This window comes from Oryctolagus cuniculus, chromosome 2 (assembly GCF_964237555.1).
Source record: "Oryctolagus cuniculus chromosome 2, mOryCun1.1, whole genome shotgun sequence".
NCBI classification, from domain to species: domain Eukaryota; kingdom Metazoa; phylum Chordata; class Mammalia; order Lagomorpha; family Leporidae; genus Oryctolagus; species Oryctolagus cuniculus.
Genome location: NC_091433.1, coordinates 162611779 through 162629130, shown reverse-complemented (window position 1 = coordinate 162629130; position 17352 = coordinate 162611779). Strand labels below are relative to the sequence as shown.

At 40.2% G+C, this 17352-nt stretch overlaps 1 protein-coding gene across 1 annotated transcript in view; it reads right to left on the bottom strand.

The window, feature by feature from the left end:
- Window positions 1-600: 600 nt before the first annotated feature.
- Window positions 601-17352, bottom strand: part of SLC8A1 (solute carrier family 8 member A1) — a gene marked incomplete at its 5' end in the record, with an annotated part of 321098 nt that continues 304346 nt past the window's right edge. The window contains 1 exon segment of the mRNA NM_001170958.1: window positions 601-1403. Within this exon segment, the coding sequence (NP_001164429.1) occupies window positions 1027-1403 (377 nt within the window). The 3' untranslated portion in view covers window positions 601-1026.

Below are 17352 nucleotides of genomic sequence, written 5' to 3'. Positions count from 1 at the left end.
GAAGAAGAAAGCAAATGTTAAGTCATGACTGGAACAGGAGTGTGCAAGCCATGGATGCCTTTGAAAATAAAATGGACAGACAATCCCAGGCAACATGGGACTGCGACACAAATGGATGCAAATGGAAAAAGAAGATGTGCTTTTTGAATGGGTTATTCTTACTGTTTGCATGTTAGGGGCAAGTGAGCAGGAGGAGGAGGGGTGGGATGGGACACCTGCAGGGGGTTGCTGGGCTGGAATAAGGGCCTTGAGAGTCACAGTCCAGAGCTAATGAGATAAGAAACACATAATTTTGCAGGTTCTTGGGAATCTAGGCACGTTAAGCCTGTACCTGTTGAACAAGAGTGCCAGGCATAATATCCTTAAATATCAGACTATTTCTAGAACCATCAGTGTTCCTGGCTCCATTTCGGCTCCCATGCTTCTTCTTGGAGGCAGTTTCACCTCTGCTTACATTCTGAAGATAAGCATAGAATTTAGAAACACAGCGAACATATGCTTCTTTCTTCTTCCTTGCCCAGATCCTTTCTTAATCCAAATTAACTTTTAAAGTGTATGGGGGAGGTGGGGGAGATATTAATGCCTTTTTTTTTTTTAATCAAAAACCCAGTTACATTTGGATGGGTCATCACTTCCTATAAAGAGAAGCAAAACCTTGATCTTCCCAAGAAAACAAAATCAAACAAAAGCCAGATATTAACCACCTCCCCAACCGCACTGAAAACAACATCAAAAACAAGAAAACATATCAAAGCCTTAGCAATTTATGAACCTGGAGAGTACAGCCCTGCTAGGCTGAGCTGCAGTGATGACCCTGCTGCCATGTCTTGTTCAACATGAAGATGCCCCGGGAATGGGAGGTGATGGTTTCTCACTTCGGCCCTAGTACAGAGTATGCTCTTGAAGCTGGATTCCATCAGCAGGTAAGTGAACATGACAAATGTCAGTTTCCTCTGTTCATTATACATAATTTTTATGTATATATATGTATATATATATATAAATTTGCTATATCTGCTTGTTCCTTTAGAAGCCTTTTATGTGGCAGTAGGCCTCCAGGGAGGAGAAGAAAATGTACAAGAGCCACAGGAGCACAAAGAGGCAGGATGTGAGGAGCTTGGCAGTCCGGGGCCCACCCAGCTCACCTCCGATTTCTGGCCTCCGCCGATACAGCAGCACCCCCACATTGATGAAAGCAAAAATGGTGAAGAGAGTGACCGAGAAAGCTAGTGTGCCAGGGGACACTTTGAAGTGTTCCCCGTTGGCCGCATGGTAGATGGCAGCGATGGACCAGGCCACTCCGATTCCCAGGAACACGTTCACCGCGTTGCTGCCAGTGACGTTACCTATGGAGGCGTCTGCGTACTGGTCCTGGGTGGCAGCCACTTTGCTGGCAAAGGTGTCTGCAGAGGAAGAAGAAAAAGGCAATGACCGTCAATTAACTGCTCAAAGATGTCCAGAGTGCTGGGCGCTTCAGCTGTGTATGCTCGAATCAAATCCTGATTATAGGCCGGCGCCACGGCTCACTAGGCTAATCCTCCGCCTTGCGGCGCCGGCACCCCGGGTTCTAGTCCTGGTCGGGGCGCTAGATTCTGTCCCGGTTGCCCCTCTTCCAGGCCAGCTCTCTGCTGTGGCCAGGGAGTGCAGTGGAGGATGGCCGAAGTGCTTGGGCCCTGCACCCCATGGGAGACCAGGATAAGTACCTGGCTCCTGCCATCGGATCAGCATGGTGCGCCGGCCGCAGCGGCCATTAGAGGGTGAACCAATGGCAAAGGAGGACCTTTCTCTCTGTCTCTCTCTCTCTCACTATCCACTCTGCCTGTCAAAAAAGAATAATAATAATAATAAAAATCCTGATTATAAAGCCGGCGGCCAAGACTAAGCTTGGTTTTCTGAATCTGTTTTGTGTTTAAAAGAACAAGATCTAGGGTTTGGGGTGTTGAGGGTTTGTTACTGATTGAGAAATAATCTTGGTCAAATTATTTTATTTATTTTAAAGATTTGAGAGAAAAGAGACAGAGAAGTCTTCCATCTGCTGGTTTACTCCCCAAATGGCCTCAGTGGCCAGAGGCAGGCTGATCTGAAGCCCGAACCTTCTTCGGGCCTTCCACTGTGGTTGCAGGGGCCCAAGCACTAAAGCGATCTTCCAGTGTTTCCCTAGACTGTTAGCAGGAGCTGAATCAGAAGTGGAGCAACTGGGACTCGAACCAGTGCTCTTATGGGAAGCTGGTGCTGCAGGCGAAGGCTTAACCTACTATTCCACAGCACCAACCCCTGATCAAATTCTTCTTTAAAAAGCGCAGGTTAAGCTACCACCTCTGATGCTGAGTCCCATAAGGGTGCCAGTTTGAGTCCTGCTTATTCTGCTTCTGATCCAGTTTCCCGCTAATGCACCTTGGGAAGGCAGCAGAAAATGGTCCAAGTACTTGGGCCCTTGGCACCCACATTGGAGTTCCAGGTTCCTAGCTTCAGCCCGCCTAGCCCTGGCTGTTGCACCATCTGGGGAGTGAACTACCATACAGAAGATGGATCTCTCTTTTTCTCTGTCCCTCCCCGCCTCCTTCTCCTGCACTCATTTTCCCTCTCTGTAACCTTCCCTCTCTGCCTTTCAAATAAATACATCTTTTTAAAAATAATATGTATTATTTATTTATTTGGAAGGCAGGGAGAAAGAGCAATTGACCTTCTATCCATTGGTTCACTCTCAAAGCTTGTAACAGGCAGGGCCAGGCTGGGCTGGGGCTGGGAGCCAGGAACTCCATCTGGTTGCCCATGTGGATGATAGAAATCCAAGTACCTGGGCTATCCTCTGTTTCTCCAAGACACAACAGCAGGCAGCTGGATTAGAAGTGGGGGGTAGCTGGGACTCATAGCAGGTACCCCAATATGGGATGCAGGCATACTAAGAAGCAGCCTAATGCAGTGAACCACAATGCCCATCTTGTTGGCTAAATTCTTTATCCACAGATATCACATTTCTTTGTAATATTCTACTTGCAGGGCAGCATTTTTCAGAGAGTCATCCCAGTCCATCTACAACAGAATCAAGTGGGCTCTGTCTAAACAGTGGGTATTACAAGGCTCCATCCAGCTATGCTGGGTGAGGGAGAGGGAGAGATGGGGGTGGAGAGGGAAACAGGCTTCTTCCGTACAGTAGTCCCCTTCCTACATGGCTGCAACAACCCGGGCTAAGCCAGGCTGAAGCCAGGAACCTGGAATTCCATCCAGGTCTCCCATGTGGGTGGCAGGGGCCCAAGGACTTGGACCATTTTCTGCTGCTTTTCCAAGGTGCATTAGCAGAAAACTGGATCCTAAGCGGAGTAGGCAGGACTCAAATCATTATGACCCAGGAATCCATTTTAATAATATCCTGAGAGATGCTAGGTCATTGGAAGCTGTGCACAGATGCTGGATGATATTAGTAACAGGTGCTGTATCAGCATCTGTAGTTTATAGATAAAGTGAAGGGATCAGGAGAGATTTCTAAACATTTAAGAACAAGTCAATAGTGGAACTGACAAGAATTAAATTCTGATAATAGCTGAAATTTGTCTAGAGCTTTATAAATAAGATTTACCTATGTTACTCCATTGATGATGATAATTCTTTTTTTGTTTTAAATATGAATTTACTTATTAGAGTTGGTCAAGCAGGGAGAGAGAGAGATCTTCCATCCTCTGGTTCACACCCTAGGTGGCAACAGCACCTGAAACCTGGAGCCAGGAGCTTCAGCAGGGTCTCCCATGTGAGTGGCAGGGGCCCAAACACTTGAGCAATCTCCCACTGATTTTCCCAGGCCATTAGCATGGAGCTGGATTGGAAGTGGAGCAGCCAAGACATCCAGTGCTCATACAGGATGCTGGCATCACAGTCTGTGGCTTTACTTCTTCAGCCACAACGCCAGTCCTGATGGCGATAACAGTCCCATGGAATAAGAGAACCTTAAATGTGAGGAAACTCAGCTTAAGGATGATAAATAATGAGCATAGTAGCATCATAGAACTAGGAAGAAGCCAGGTGAGGGCTGGAGCCTCCACCACCTGTCTGCAAGGCTGATGCTTATTGTTTATCCTACCTTCCACTGTACCACAGGTCTCAGTGACTGTCCTCAAAGCATTGTGTTCATCAATAACCCTGAATGGGACTTTTCTCTGAAGACTGGAAAGTCATAGTCCACCACAGGGAGCAGGACCATAGTAACGTACACCTCCTGATAAGGAGAGCATGTTTGAGCCGAAGGGTTTCAAGTTTTGCCCTCGCAATGGACCGTGTGACCCTGGGCCTCAGTACTCATCTGTGGAATGGGGACTGCTGATGTGAACTTCAGATTCCTGGTAAGTTGGAAATGCTTGTTGTTGCCATTTTGGAAAGACCATACATACAGAGCAGCCTAGATAGAGGGGCAGGCATTTGGTATAGTTGGTTTGGTTGCTGCTTTTGACAGCCACATTCCATACTGGAGTGCCTGGTTTGTGTTCCGCTTCTGATACAGCTTCTTGCTGATGAGCACTTGGGAGGGTCCATGCTCCAGGCTTGGGTCTGTGCCACTGACATTGTACACCCAGACTGAACTCTGGCCTCCTTGTCTCAGCCTGACCCAGGTTTGGCTATTGCAGGCATCTGGGGAGTGAATCAGTGGATGAAAGATCTCTGTTTCCCTATATCTCTGCCTTTCAAATAAAATGATCGTAATAAACATTAAAAAATTGATGTAAGTATATAAACAGAACTTACAAGATTTCCAAATTTCTTGTCTTTATGATGCCTAGTTACGGATATAGAAGTCTTTCTGTTACCTTGGTAAAATGCCTGCCATGGAAAGTTTATCACAGATGTTGGTAACTTCCGAAGTGTGCTAATATTTGCAAAGGCAGTAATAACTAGTATTATATCACTACACGCATCTTCTCTGGTCCTTCTGGGGTCCCTGGCATACCCTGGGCATGTATGCAGTTGTATGATAGCTGAATTAGTTTCTCTCTTCCATTGCTATTCTGTTGCCACCATCTTCCCATTGGTAAACCCCCAATGGGATAGATATGTAAAGCAGGTGAATTTATATCAGCTTGTATGGTCTCATGCTTTATGATGGGAAGATTATTTAAGCTCTTCAGAAGCTACTGCATCTGAAGTGTTCCATTCTTTTTGAGAGGCAGTTCATCAACCCTCAGGGCCTATCTTATTGATTTTGATCTCTGTGATAAAAAGCAGGTTTTTTGATATTGACACTTATAAAATTGTACATATGCATGCAGTGCCCTGTGATGGTTTGATATATACATACATTGTAGAGTGTTCAAATTGGGATAAGCATATTATCTTAAATATTTATCATTTGTGATGGAAACATTCAAAATCCTTTCTTCTGAGCCTTTGACACAGTACATCATTATCTATTCACCGTATTGTACAATAGAACACCCAAACCTGTTGCTCCCATATAAATGTAACTTAGTTCCCATTGATCGTCTTTCCTGATCCCTCCCTCCCATTTATTCTCCCTAGCCTCTGATTACTATTCTACCCAACTCCTATGAGATCAACTTTTTTAGATTTTACATTAAGATCACATGATATCTGTATTTCTATGCCTGGCTTATTTCACTTAGCATAATGATCTCAAGTTCCATTTATGTTTTTTCACATGACAGCATTTCATCCTTGTTATGGCCAAATAGTATTCTATTGTATACCTGTACCACATTTTCTTTATCCATTCATTCACTGATGGAATCTTAGGTTGCTTCTATTTCTTGGCTATTGGGAATAGTAATGCAATACACATGGAATGCATATGTCACTTAGGTATAGAAAGCATGTTTTTTTTTTTTTTTACTATTTTAAAATTAAACTATGGCAAATACTATTTTGCTTTCATGCTAGGCACTTTGCTACACAGGTTACATGTATATATACTCATTCAACCCTCTTACAAGCCTATGTAGTAGGTGTTTTTTCCCTTTTATAATTTGAGAAACTGTGATGTGATACTATGTCTCTTGGACAGTGGCTTGGTTGGCAGGACAAGAATTTTTAAGCCAAATCTGTTTGATTTCCCAGCCCATTTTTGGTTGATCTGTTTCTTCTAGTTAGAAACTCTGAAGCAGGTTCTCACGGAACACTCTTTCCTCTATCAGGGACGATGAAGACTGGAGACGTGCATGCAGTTTGCTAATCCGTCCTCCTGGATTTGTGCTTTGTGCATACATGATCATACACGCTGCAGCCCCGTGGGGATTAGCAGAGAGAATTGAGTGGGAAAAAAAAAAAAAAAAGCATGACAAATCTTAATAGGCTCTTGCATTTCATTATTAGGCATTAGTAAGAGCTGCTGCAGCAGAAGCAGCTTACAAATTGAAGTTGTTTTCCTTTTCTTTTTCAAGGACAGGCAAAGGGGTAAAGTAAAGGAAGGTTCAAGGCAGCAGAAAGCAGCTTACAGCTCAGCTGCTGCTTAAGAACACCTGAAACGTTATTCTGCGCTGAAGGGGCTGCTAACGTTGCTACAGAACAGATGGCCACATTAGGTGAGGCCGTCAAAGGAGGGGGTGTTCCCTCTCCATGCTGCAGGGACAGGCGACCTGGTGCTGTTCCACAGCACAGACCTGCTTACTTTCCCTGGCATGTGGTGCACAACACACTGGACTTTTGCCCCATTTCCACTCAAACTCTAGAATTTCAGAATAGTGCCTCTGCCATTGTTTCAGAAGTAAAGGAGGTATAAAATAAATAAAAAAAAATTCCATTCCCTGGCCCAGGAATCCTGAACACCCAAACCAGTCTTTGTGGTTGAAATGGAAGTTATACCAGGATCTGCAGAAATTTCCTTCCTTTCAAGCCATTTTTTTTCCATATTCAATGTGAATATTGGTTCAAAGTTCTTAAATAATGGTTTCCCATTTTCAAATGTCTTTTTATTCCCTAAAAATTAGTAGATAAAGTGATTAGCTTGTCACATAAATGAAACATTTTTAGTGGACTTTTAGTTTTGTAGGTTTATTTTCCTGGGTTATATACATTATGACTTTTATTTTTATTTTCAATTAAAACAATTTAAAAATTATCAGAAGAAGTGTAAATCCAAACAATTAACCATAGCTCCATCAGAAATAACTGTTTTCTAAATGAAGTACATGGAGTCTCCCCAAACTGCCTTATCATGCACCGTATTTATGTGCTGTCAAAACCTACTCTGAACACTAAGCTTATAGCCTGCATATGATTGAACATGACAAATGCTATTCCTAAAGTAAAATCAAGAAAAACTATTGTCTTGGATTCAAAGGCTTATAATCATACTCAGAGCTTAGCCTATTAAATACAAATGTATGAATCATTTTTCCAGTGTGATTGGCATAAATGAAAACACAACAACATTTTCCTACATATATACCCATGCCATAGGAATTTTTGCTATTAACCCTCACTTTGACTTTAATACATTTTAAATTAGTTGTATAGTCTTAGCCTTTTGATCCTGTCTCCTTATTACATACCACTGTAAATTAATGAGAAGGAAGATGTGTTTGGGAGCAGCATGCAACTGATAACTATTTAAGTATTCTTTATATATTTATATAAATATATTATTTATATATATTTAATACATAACTAATACTTTAATACTTTATGTATTAATATTTTAATAAAGAATATATAAGGAGCTCAGGAAACTCAACAATAACAAAACTAACAATCCAATCTAGAAATGGGCAAAGGACATGAAAAGGCATTTTTCAAATTAAATTCAAATGGCCAATGGACACATGAAAAAATGCTCAGGATCACTAGCCATCATGGAAATGGAAATCAAAACCACAATGAGGTTTTACCTTACCCCAGTTAGAATGGCTATCATCCAAAAAACAAAAAAATAAATGCTGGTGAGGATGTGAGGAAAAAGATACCTGAATACACTGTTGCTGCAAATGTAAACCAGTACAACCATTATGGAAGACAGTATGGAGAGGCCTCAGAAAACAAGATTTGCAATATAACCCAGCCATCCCACTTGATGGAATTTACCCAAACAAAATGAAATCAGCATATGAAAGTGTGATCTGTATTCCCATGCTTATTGTAGCTCAATTCACAATAGCTAAGATAGGGAATCGACTCAGATGTCCATCAACTGATGACTGGATAAAGAAAATGGGGTTTATATACACTATGTATATATTATATAAATTTATATATTTGTGTGTGTATATATACACATACACATACTAATGAACTGTAAAAAAGAATGAAATCCTGTCTTTTGCACCAAAATGGATGCAAGTGGAAACCATTATGCTTAATGAAATAAGCCAGTACCAAAAAAGGCCCATATTGTGTTTTTCCTGATTTGTGGTAATATACAAAGCACAAAAATTTTAATGCATATGAGTGAAACTGACACTTTGAGATTTGATTATTGTTTACAGCCCTTGTCTATACTCTTGAGAAACAGTGGTTTTTCTACTTACTACTTGTTGAATTCTTTATTTGGTGGAGGATTAAGCTTATGATTATAAAATAAACTGAAAGTTGTCATTGTAAAAATTGAAAGGAAAAAAGTGGAGAGAGAACATGAGGGTAGGGAGGATAAGGTGGGACAAATCATTAAACCCTTAAATTTGAATAAACGAAGTACATGAAATTTTCCCACCTTGTATAAATGAAAAAATTTTACAAAACTACACATCACGAAGTTGGGACATAGTTGATTCCTGTTGATCTGCCTCAGGTTTACTGTATATAACCTTAGTTGATTAAGTATGTCAGTATGCAAGAATAGACAATTACCTTGTATTTTCCTCCATGAATTATTTTTACCTAGATTTTCAAAACTTTATAGCTACTTATAGATTAATCTGTAAGCATATCTTCTGTAAAAAGTTTCTCTTAAATCCTATATCCTATGTACAAGACCTTATGTATTATGTAGAGGAAAATGGTTCATCTTATTCTTGACTCTTAATAAATTTCACATTGACACAATAGGATGACTATTTAATGGAATTTCAAAATTTAATGGGGAAATGGACTTAAAAGATAATGCACATTTTCCATTATTTTTTGGAAGACAATTCATATCAGATTTTGGTGTAGGAGTTTGTTACCTGACTGTTCTTAGAATTGAATAATGATAGTGAATATCTTCTGATTTTTAAAGAACTAAATGAACTATTTGAAGATCCTAGGAAGAAAGATCACAAGGCCTAAAGATACTGCCATTGATCAAACCATGTCAATATTTATGAAATTAAGCCACATAACATGGTCACTTGCTTTTTAAAATTAGGTAAATGGTGTTGTCAAAATTAATTTTCTTTCAATCATTTTGACCAGCCATCTGTTTATATGAGGGAAGCCATGGTACAAAGGGTGGCAGAGACAACCATGTTTCAAAGAACGTGTCTGATGTGAATCAAATTGCATGCTACTGACATCAGAATACTTGGACAATTTTGTTTAAAAATTGTAAATGTGGAGCTCCACCATGAACCCACTTAGTCCCACCCTCTGAGTCTTTTTTTTTTTTTTTTTTTTTTTTTGACAGGCAGAGTTAGACAGTGAGAGAGAGAGACCAAGAAAGGTCTTCCTTTTTCCGTTGGTTCACCCTCCAAATGGCCGCTATGGCTGGCACGCCGCACTGATCCGAAGCCAGGAGCCAGGTGCTTCCTCCTGGTCTCCCATGCGGGTGCAGGGCCCAAGCACTTGGCCATCCTCCACTGCACTCCTGGGCCACAGCAGAGAGCTGGACTGGAAGAGGAGCAAACGGGACAGAATCTGGCACCCCAACCGGGACTAGAACCCAGGGTGCTGGCACCGCAGGCGGAAGATTAGCCTAGTGAGCCGTGGCGCCGGCCCACTCTCTGAGTCTTGAAAGAACACAGGAATGTGCATTTTAACAAATTATTTTTCACATCAAGGTTTGAGAACCACTGCTGCAAGACATGGAAGTGGGAGGTACTATTCCAAATGCCCACAGTTTGGGAGCCTTGCCTGGAGGAAAACTTGATGTTTGAGTTTCCCCGAATCACTTGATTAAGGAGAAGCTGGTTGCTCTGAGAAACACTGATGCCCTCAGATACGGTGGTCAGTTATAAGACAACCTGGGTGGACTTGAGGGAAGTGTTGGGGATACTTCATTGTGACTCCTCCTGCTCTCAAGTTATGCTATACTTTCATTTTTTAAAAACCTTTTGCCAGGATGGCTACTCTGAAAAGCCTGGGGAGGGAAAATCTACCTAAAATTAGTTGAGTTCTAGTTCCTGTACTTGCCAGATAGGAAATGTACCTACTTGATATGACTTTGAAAGGAATGAGCTAACATGAAGGGTATCTAGAATATGGCCTAGCACTTGATGAGTGTTCAGTATTATTATTTTTATAGTATAACCCAGCCAGATTCCATCCAGAAGTGGTAGGAAATTCTTACGTTAATGATTCTAAATTTTGGGGCAATTATAACACCCTTTATAGAGATTTAGTACTTTTATAATTCTATTCATTTAAAATGTGATTGAGCATAAAATTATTAAAAATCAAGAGATCTGTGCTTAATTTATTTTTAGAATTTTATATGTTATTAGTCATAAAGAGACTATGAATCTTCTGGTTTCAGACCCAAGTCTTACTCTCATCAGTTTGGGGTTCTGGTTTCACATATTTAAGCTGTTTGTAGCTTCATCATATACAGAATCCTTCGGAAAAGGATCCGTGATCATTTGGCACTTTGAGGGTTGTTTGTTGTTTTGCAGCTGTAACTCAGGAATGACAAGCTATAATTAGTCCTCTGCTGGGCCAATTTGCAGACCCCAGTGAGGATCATTTTGCTTTGGAACCACAGCAAGTCTCACTTTTGGTCTCAACCCATGATTTTTTATTGTGATAACCTAATAATAGCTTGTAATTTATGAAGGCCCTTGTCAGAAAGCCCCCTGGGCTCCAGAAAGGGGGAGAAAGAAAATAGCACATCACATAATTTCCTGATCATAAATAATGGAATGAAAAGAAGCTATTTTCTCCTTGTGCAGAAAATACAGGATTTATATGTGTTGAGCTCAATGAAGGTTATCAAATATGCTCACAGATGGATTTAGTACTCTTGGATCATGTGCTGGGAAAGGTGGCTGAACAATGCAAGGCGTTTTATGGGCTGAAGGCCTTTTCTGGAATGGAGCAGAGTATAAACAAGTAATATATAGCTTATGTTTCATTCCTGAGAAAAAGCAGGATGTGAGGTCTGTGTGCTGAGGAGTGATGATGGCATTCCAGCTGGCATTGTGCATAAATGCCAAGAACCATGATTTCATATCTATAATATGCACCATCCTAAACAGATATTAAAATTCTTTTATAGTCACATGTAAAATTTGCCTTTTAAATTGAGTCAGCATTTTATTTGCCCTCTCTTCTAAAAATACCAGTGGCCTCACATTTATTTTGTTACTCATGCAGTGCCCATGATATGGTAATTAAGTTATGCTTCCTTAAAGTCCGTGTTTTCTTCTTTAGAATATAATAGCAATGCCATTCTTTGAGCAGGGAGATCTTGTGCATGGCTGCTGAGCAGTACACCTTGGTCTTTGCACCCTTTTCCTAATGGTTATTATGTATTGTACTGACCCAGAGGCCAACAGCCAAAATCTGAGAGTAAGAAACTGAACTTAGATGTGTTGTGATCAATTGACTGAATGGTTGAGGACATTTTAGTGCTTATACATCATTAAACATGGGTACTATCCCAAGATTCTGAGTGATAATTCCAAGTGCTATTGGGTGATCTTTCTCCCTAACAGTCAGTAATCTTGGCTCATATATTACAGTTAGGGGAATGGTAGTAAGATTGTTTTAAAAGGTGCACAAATCAATATATGCAGAAAGCAATGAAGCCCCAAAATATCTCACACTTGTAGTTTATAAATGTCTATAGATATTTTATGATGAATAACTTAAAAATCATACAGAATGCATGCTAAATCCTGGAATTATATTAAGTACAATTACCATCAAAGAATTTATGACATTTTTATAGTAAAGTTGGTCCTTGGGAAATATTGAGAAAAGATAAATCGGTACATTAGTTGTAGCTTGAGGCTGGAGGTGGAAATAGGGATTATCTGTAAATGGTCTGGAGAGATCTTTATTGGGGTGATAAAATATTCTAAAACTGGATTAGGGTAATGACAAAATGACTCACTGAATTTCCTAAAAAATACTAAATGGTATACTACAAATGAGCGGATTTCATGGTATGTATATTATGCCTCAATAAAGCTGTTAAAAATTGCAAGCTGAACCTGAATTTAAAAGGAAAGAAATAAGGAAATATTCTTGAAATTTTTCATTTTCATTAACTGATTTTCAATATGTAGAGAAATGAAAGTCATCTATTCAATATTATTTACAAGGCATTCCTAGGAGACCTACATTCCTGTTCATCTCCAAGGAACGAAAGGGCCTAATGCTTTTGCTCCCCTTGATGCTCAGTTTTAATGGAATATGCACTGATGCTGAAAAGGGGAGACTCATATTCATCTATATCACACATGCATCACGACAATCCTGCAAACACAACACACAGATACAACACACCTGTACAGCATGATGTTTCCACCAAATGCCCTTTCTTTGGCTGACCTTGAATATGTAAGAACCCAGACAGACTAAGGTGAAATATATTTAGCTCCCTTCTCTTATACTGTGATCTTTATAAGGTGAAGTTGGATAATGTGGGTTACGGCACTAATCCAAAGACTGCGCAGGGCACATGCTGAGTGTTCCCGGTCCCTGGACCACCTGCTGGCAGATGACATCATTGTTATCACCCTCGTATCACTCTGGGCTCTTACCCAATGCCAAGTACCCATTACATACTGCCCTTTGAGTAAAATAAATTGGGATTTTAACTGCCTTGAAATCCCTTTAAATGTAGTTAATGTTACCTCTTCTTTCAAGCCAAAAGTATAAAGGATGCAAATGGACTTGAAATGGATCTTTCCCACGTCCATATAAATGTTGTGGTCTCGCTGCACCGAGCCTATTCTGCAGTATTTTCTAGCACAGGGTGACCGGCAGTTCTTGAGCCACTTACATTGCGTGTCTTGTGAAACCTGGCGTCTAGTCTGTCTTTGCTGCACCCTCTCCTCATAAATTTTTGCTCTTGTAGGCTTCCTTCAACTCTAATCATGGGAAAGTACACACACAGCATTTTGCCTCCTCAAGACTGCTTAACAGTGAAGTTGAGGTCCAGTGGAAAGCCCTTTGCATGACTAGGATAGCCCAGGGCTGCTCCTTGTGCTGTATTCCTGGGTGGCCCGACCTCTTGGTCTTAACTTCAGATCTGAAGGTTCATTTTCAGCAATCTTGACCTTTCTTGGTAGTAAAGAAACTAGGCACTTAGAATATCTGAAAACAAAATATAACTGCCCTTTAGAATCTTCTTGGGGGAACTGGCACTATAGACTTAAGGAAATGTTGGCTCAGGGCAAAGCAATTCTGTTTTCATTTCCATTTAAGTTGATGTGAAATGTTAATCAAAAATGAAATATATATATACACCCTAGCAGTGACACTACTTGAACACTGGCTACTGACTTGAAATGCCAATGTGCAAAGGATAAAGCTCACAGAAAGGGGAATTGTGGGAAACAAACACATTTGGGGACACCCATCTCACCAGAACTTCTAACAGGACAATAATGCAGGCAGGCTGGGGATTTACTTGTTTTTGTGCTTTACTTGCTACCATGTAGGTGAGTCAAATAACCCAGGATGCTGAAAACCATTTGTCAACATGCTGAAATATAATAGAAAGGAGATCTAACGTTTCTTGAGTGTCTGCTGTATGTGTGGCTCTGTGCTGAATACTTTATAAATGCACTCTCCTGTAACATTCTGTACAACTCTGTGAGAGAGGTTTTCATGTTTTCGTGATTCAGGTCAAGCAACTACACTTTAGAGGAACTAAGCCATCTGTCTCTGGAGGTGTCATACATACACCTACTAAGTGGAAGAGGGAGGAGTCGTTTGCACTCAAGCATGCCTGACTCCAAAGCATAGATTTTTTTTTTTTTTTTGACAGAGTGGACAGTGAGAGAGAGAGACAGAGAGAAAGGTCTTCCTTTGCCGTTGGTTCACCCTCCAATGGCCGCCGCAGCTGGCGCACCGCGCTGATCTGATGGCAGGAGCCAGGTACTTCTCCTGGTCTCCCATGGGGTACAGAGCCCAAGGACCTGGGCCATCCTCCACTGCACTCCCTGGCCACAGCAGAGAGCTGGCCTGGAAGAGGGGCAACCGGGACAGAATCCAGCGCCCCGACCGGGACTAGAACCTGGTGTGCTGGCGCCGCAAGGCGGAGGATTAGCCTAGTGAGCCGCAGCGCCGGCCAGCATAGATTCTTTTAACCTTCTTTGCTGCACAATCATGAACACTGCACAAAGAGAAGAGTGTGTACTTTTTTTCTGAGACTGATGTTGCTAGCCATCAATCTACCTGTGAGTTCTGCACTGACGACATCTAACCTGCCTGTAGTGAGATGGGATGAGTAGAAACGATTGAGTCAGTCTGCTTCCCTGCTGTTCATCGAGGAAGCTCAGATGGCTCTAGAAGCTCAGAACCACCAGGTATAATTTCTTGCTGTGAAGGGTGTTTGTTTTGTGTTCTGGTGTTTCCTCTTAATCCCATCTCTTTTGTTAAGCAAGAGGTAGACTGAGTAAGTTTACCGATGAAATCTTGGGCAGTACCTCTAATGCTCTGCCTCCTAACCTCCTACTTTGCTCAGGGATCAGTGCAGAGGAACTTGATTTCCTAAACTGCCAGGGAACCTTTGCTGAAGAAGACTGCTGGCAGAGCATTCCCAGTATACTCATCCTGGGCCCACTGACCCACTGTCTGAGAAGCCTGATGAGGATTGTCATGCATTGCATCTTTTGCCAGCCAGTTTCAGAGAGTTTCCCATTGTGTTAATGCCTAAATTTTTGTATGTAGGAAATACTCAGAGTTTATGGGTATGCAATTGGGTCTTTGTTTTTGAAATGTTTTAAAGCATGTGCTCTACTAGGTGTTTTGGATTCCAAAGGGCATAAGAATGCCTGATGTTAAGGAGCTTGAATATAATCCCACTGTTTCATGCTTTAAAACTAACAGAAGTTAGTAATTTCTAAAAAAATTACAAGACATGGGAAAGAATATATAGAATGCTATAAAAATAAATCTAAGGTAGCATGATATAGTGCCTAATGATTAAGTTATAAATGTAAGAGATAATATGGATTCCACAATTGACCCAATGACCATCCATATAAATTTGGCCTAAATAGGGCCAAATAATTTATTCCCAGTGACTCTTAAATTCTTCTTCTAACTTGAGGATCCTAGGGCTGACTTGCCTATGAAGAATGAGAGTGTCATTCAGATTAAGATACTTGCTTGAGACTGCAGTATACAACCTTCATAGTCATACCAGTTACTGTGTCTTATCGCTTTATTTCTCGGTAGACTGTAAAGTATTTGTTACTTACATAGGCTATTTAATATCTTAGTTTTGAGAATTATTAGAAAGAAATTAAGAATAAAAAATGTAAACCATTAATAGTGAATAACATTTGTTCAATACATAAAAAAATTTTTTTCTAGAAGGGTGCCAAAATAGAAAACTCTCATTTTTAGGAGATGGAGCTAATGGACAAATAATAATAACAACAATAAAGGTTACGTGACAGCAAAATCATTTCACCTCACTTACTGATAAGCCTAAGAAAATAGATAATGTGAATGCAGTGCTTATGCCTATGCATCATGGAAATTTAAAAAATTTTCTTCCCTGATCATAAAATTTGTTCCATTTAATCTCATGTTCTGCAGAATTTGATACCTTCTGAATTTGAGTTGATTACAGTGATTTTCAACTGAAAAAGTACTCTGAGACCCCCGTTATTAAGTAATGCTCTCATCTACTGGGTTTGCATTGCTGTGTTGTCTCAGGCCTACTTCACAGACAAGTAGAGTGACACTCAGAGTCAAGAAGTTGATTGAAGCCATACAGTGAATAAGGGTCAGATGTCCAGACTCCTGGATCTAGTTCTGAAGTTCTTTTCACTGTGCCTTTTGGTGCACATTCATTAAAAATGCAGAGATCACAGTGAACCATCAGTGTAACCAGTTTCCCATTAATTTCTTATTATGACACTTAGAATTCTGAAAGAGAACTCAAATATAACATTTTCCTTCAAATAATGTGGTTGCTTTTGATAAGATTCTATGAGAAAAGTTTAAACATTTGTGGGAAATGGAATTAAAAGATGAGTTTATTTTGGTGCACAAAGTTTTTTGAAATGTATACATAAGATTTTCAAGAACTTTTATAATATCACTTGTATGCATGGATTTCACATGTTTGCACCAAAATAAATGCATGTTTTAATTCCATTTTCTGTATACTTGAATATACAAAAATTCAAAAAAAAAAAAAAGCTAAAATGGTCTGTTGCCTTTCCTGTCATGACTTAAAATTTCTAGAGGGAAATAATTCCTACAGATCTCATAGGATAAAAATATATTCAGAACATTAGAAGGAAACAGAAAATTTTACAATGCCAACATAATAAGAGGAAGCCTAGAATACTCAATTTTTAAACTTTTCTGGCCCAATATCAAAGAGTTGATAAAGAAAAACTACAGGAGGCAGCGGGATACCATTAAGCACAAACCCAGTGAAGATGTACAGAGAAAGACTGAGGCAACAATATTCCCAACTTGTCATTAGCTAGGAGTTTTCACTGTAATTAAAGAATGCTTGGGGCCGGTGCTGTGGCTATGGTAAAGGCACCACCTGCAGTGCCGGCATTCCCATATGGGTGCTGATTTGAGTCCTGGCTGCTCTACTTCTGATCTAGCTTTCTTATGTGGCCTGGGAAAGCAGTGGAAGATGGTCCAAGTCCTTGGGCCCCTGCACCCATGTAGAAGACCTGGAAAAATCTCTTGGATTCAGATTGGCACAGATCTGATCGTTGCAGCCATCTGGGGAATGAACCAGTGGATGGAAGACCTCTCTCTCTCTCTCTCTCTCTCTGCCTCTGTGTAACTCTGCCTTCAAATAAATAAATAATCTCTAAAAAAAAAAAAAAAAACTTAAAAGAATGCTTACCTCTATTTAATCCAGTAAGAGCAAAAGATGAGAAGAAAGCCTATATTTGGAGTCTGTATATAAGCTGAATGCCTTGGCCTAATATACTCAATAATTGTAAGAAGAAAGAATGCAAGTATAGGTGATTTCTAGTACAAAAAAAGCTGGGTTCTATATGTTCCTTCTTACATTTTAGTTTTTTTTTTCTTGAATTTTAGTTTTTTTTTTTTTTTCATAGA